At 40.2% G+C, this 3,638-nt stretch overlaps 1 protein-coding gene across 1 annotated transcript in view; it reads right to left on the bottom strand.

The window, feature by feature from the left end:
- Positions 1-3,363: 3,363 nt before the first annotated feature.
- The window catches only part of FAT4 (FAT atypical cadherin 4), a 161,550-nt gene continuing 161,275 nt past the window's right edge, over positions 3,364-3,638 (bottom strand). The window contains 1 exon segment of the mRNA XM_009334958.1: positions 3,364-3,638. This exon segment is cut by the window's right edge and continues 1,644 nt beyond it. Within this exon segment, the coding sequence (XP_009333233.1) occupies positions 3,430-3,638 (209 nt within the window). The 3' untranslated portion in view covers positions 3,364-3,429.

Here is a 3,638-nt window from a genome sequence, read left to right as displayed (position 1 = left end):
TCCATTTTTGTCTGGTTAGTCGTCAGGAGAAAACATCCCCATCCGAGACGGCAATGACAGTTCAGCTGTAGCCCTCTAGAAGAAGGTGGACAGTGGCACGGCTCCCTCACTCATCCCACGGGAAAGAAACAGGCGTGTATCTCTGCAAGCTACTTACTAGCAGAAAGATAGGTCACTTAAGTCAAATTGCTGACATGAGATGTGTTTGGAGGCTCCTGTACACTGAAGTGAGCAGACACTTTTCCTTTCTACATATTTGTGACTTATAATATGTCCCAGATCTTGAAGCAGGACTGTGCAGTTCTGATGATGAACCAGGGGAATTATGCGGCGCACTCCTCACGACTCTAACAACTTTGGATGATTGTTTCACATGATTCACTTGGAGGCCTTTTCTGAGCCTCATCATGAAAGAATTGAAAAAGAAAAAAGGCAGAAATGGATCATATGTTTAAGTGTCAAAAACATCTCTAAGCTTTTCAGAAACAGGGAAACAAGGAAATCAGTAAAATATACTTTTGTCTATCATAGAAAGTGTCAAAATTTAGAGGAATGCACTACAACTCGATAAACTGTACAATGCATTAAAGTTATGACATAATTTTTGTCTAAATCCACATTGCATATTATTTTCCTTTAACAAAACTTCTTGATAATCTCGGAATACTTAACTGGCATAATGCAGTTCTCAATATGTTTGTGTTACATCTAAAAGATTTCGTTTGTTAAAGTTTTCATGTGTTATTAAAATCACTGCTTGGATGTGGTACGGTTTCTGTTAAGGGATAATATTCAAACTAAATATACAGCTTTTTAACAGATGTTTAATTACAGCAGCTTCCCAAACTCCAAAATCATTTGTGGATCTCTTGTTATTTCAGATGAAACTACTTACATACAAATGTGGGCTACTTTGGCCCATTATGTTTTCATTATTGTGGGGCAAGATGAAGTTGGAAGCATTTTTAGCCAAAAAGAGTTGGTTCCTCATTGCCGGTTCTGAGACAAGCTGACCAAAAAGTCTCTAAAACAAATGAATAACAGATAAAAAAACCTCGAATTGTTATTCTTTTTCTAACTTCTTTAAACAAAATACCACTAATTCAAAGTGTAACCTCAGAACTCACCTCTTGCTTGCAGCCTTAACTTTTTCACTCTTTGCATTCTCCAACAAGTTGTCTAAGTTTGATTTACTCTCTTATAAATATACAAGAATGCAGCTATTTATTGTTCAACTGCTGCTTTATTAAAGAAAGCTCTTGTTCTCACACTCCTAACTACCTATGTACTGGAAAGCTTCAGCTTTGAGCGGAGGTGGAAGTCTTGATTAACAAATGTAAAACCAGCTGCTGCTAATAAACCCCTATGGACTAAAATACAGTTTTAATATGTTGTTAGAAATCCGAAAGTAAATTTGGTATTTTTTGACATTATCTTAGGCTCAACGACGTCACAATTCCATCTCTTTTCCATCTTCCTAAGACAGGTGAAGCCTGCTGTTTTTCGATCATATCAAGGTCACTCATGAAATACAAGAGGGATATGCTGAATGCTTCCCTCACCCGTGGTGAAATTCATCCCTTTGCAAGGGACAACACCACTGGATTCAGTGGGACTTCAAGAAGTGCGCTGGGCTTGTGCTGCCCCTCTGCAGATTAATTTAATTTCCACAGTGACACTAGCACTGCCTTCGCTGTGAATGACCTCCCAATGCGTAATTTTACATCATCGCCTTGCTTCTTGAAGCCCATTTTCGGAATAAAAAGCTAGTAAAAGTGAAGATCAAGGAGTGGAAATTAGAGAGAGAGAAAAGATGAAATGTTTCCAATAACACACACTAAAGATTTTAAATAAATATTTTAATTCTATTATTGGCATTTACAGGTAGAAAGCATACAGTATGTTACAATTTTATCAAAATGTGAAAAATATGGATGTTACATAAGTAACAAATGTAAAAAAAGTATTTTTCTTACCTTCCCTGAAAGTAAGAAAACTATTCGGCATAGGAAAATATTGATATAAAAACACAGCTTAGGTAAAAAAAAAAAAAATTTGAAGTTTTTACACAGTACGATAGGTTCATCAGCTCTGCATGAAGACGTAAGGACTTTGTGAGGTTCTACTTTACCTAAAACTTTAGGGAATTTGGGACGAACAGTAAGCTACATTAATGAATCTACAAGTAGTTTTCCCTCATATCCGCTCCAAAATGCTAGAGTGCAGTAATTTTCTATACAATAAATAATTCTTCAAAGTTTCCATCATAGAAAATCATATAATGCAGAAAATGCCACTCCATGGTCACAAAGGCTAGGCAGTGCTTTAATAATAATTATGATAATACTTATTATAGTGCTTTATAATGTCGAAGCACTTCAGACGAGTTAACTAATTAGTCCTCACAACACCCCTGTGAGGTAGGCGAGTAAGTGTTATTCCTACCTTTCCATAGTGCGGATGGGAAAATGAAATCTGGGGAGAAGCACGGAACGCAGCAGCAGCACAGCCGAGATGAGAGGCCAAGGGATGTGGGAATCGAGGGGTTTTTCGCTTGCTCCCGTTGATCGTGCTGCTGCGAGCCAGGCTACCTGGCTGGGCTGGGCTGACAAACGCCAGTCGCTCCCCTCCCACTGGAAGCACTGAGGGGGGCTGGCAGGGACCGGGGTTAAGCATCCCATAGGGAGACCGGCAGCGGGCACCCGCACCCTCGGCCAGGGGATGCGGTGGGAGCTGCCGCTGGGAGGGGGGGGGGGGGGGGGGGGGGGGGGGAGGGAGGAAAAAACCCCCAAACAAACAAACAAGCTGAAAAGAAAAAAAACTCCTAAAGTGCTGACTGGCTTGAGCTGCTTCTAGCACCTCTTGTATGGAATAAGACTTACAGCACTGTTGCCAGCAATTATTCAAGCTGATTTTATCACTTCCATCACGTGAGCAACTGCAGGTTATGGTAACTACGTTTTCTGAGACACCTTACTAGTGTAATTCCTTCATTCACCATCCTTCTTCCATCCACTTCTTAAGGAAAATTAAATCCTCAATACTCTTGCATCGTAAAACATGTTAGTAGCTGGAGACAATATGCACATCCTTCACAATTAAAAAAAAAAATTAGTTCATTTTCAGAACAAAGCATTATTAATTTAAGAATCACAAACCAAACAATGGTAAAGAGGAAACCCTTTTCAAAGGCTGCATGCCGAATATCCTGTTTTCAAATACAATGCATGCAGGAGAAATAAATTCATCCAAGCATAATTAAATTAAGTGTTTTAAGTCTCTTTCAGCAGCATAATGGTTATTATTTTTAAAGTCTCCTCCAACCAAACTGGCCTGGGGTTCAAATGCTGACCTTTGCTTTTCTACAACCATATAATGGTTTGACCGGTCCCCGTGGCTTTGCACTGCGGCAGTACCAGGAGATAAAGCCTATACATACTGTTCTGCTTCCCCATCCTTGGAAACAGGCTTCGTTGTACCACCTTTGCTGTCTTCACTCGCTGCTGCTGCTGCTGCTGCTGCTGTTTTTTCAGGAAGTGATGCCAAATCTTTGAAAACATCCACATAATGCCCAAAGCCCGGGCCCCAGTTCAAGAGGTTGTCCCAGTTGAAGCTTCCCGCTTGCTGCCCCAGCTTCA

This window comes from Pygoscelis adeliae, unplaced genomic scaffold (genome assembly GCF_000699105.1).
Source record: "Pygoscelis adeliae isolate BGI_AS28 unplaced genomic scaffold, ASM69910v1 Scaffold31, whole genome shotgun sequence".
NCBI lineage: Eukaryota > Metazoa > Chordata > Aves > Sphenisciformes > Spheniscidae > Pygoscelis > Pygoscelis adeliae.
The sequence above is the reverse complement of the archived record's forward strand: the minus strand, read 5'-3'. Positions and strand labels throughout refer to the sequence as shown.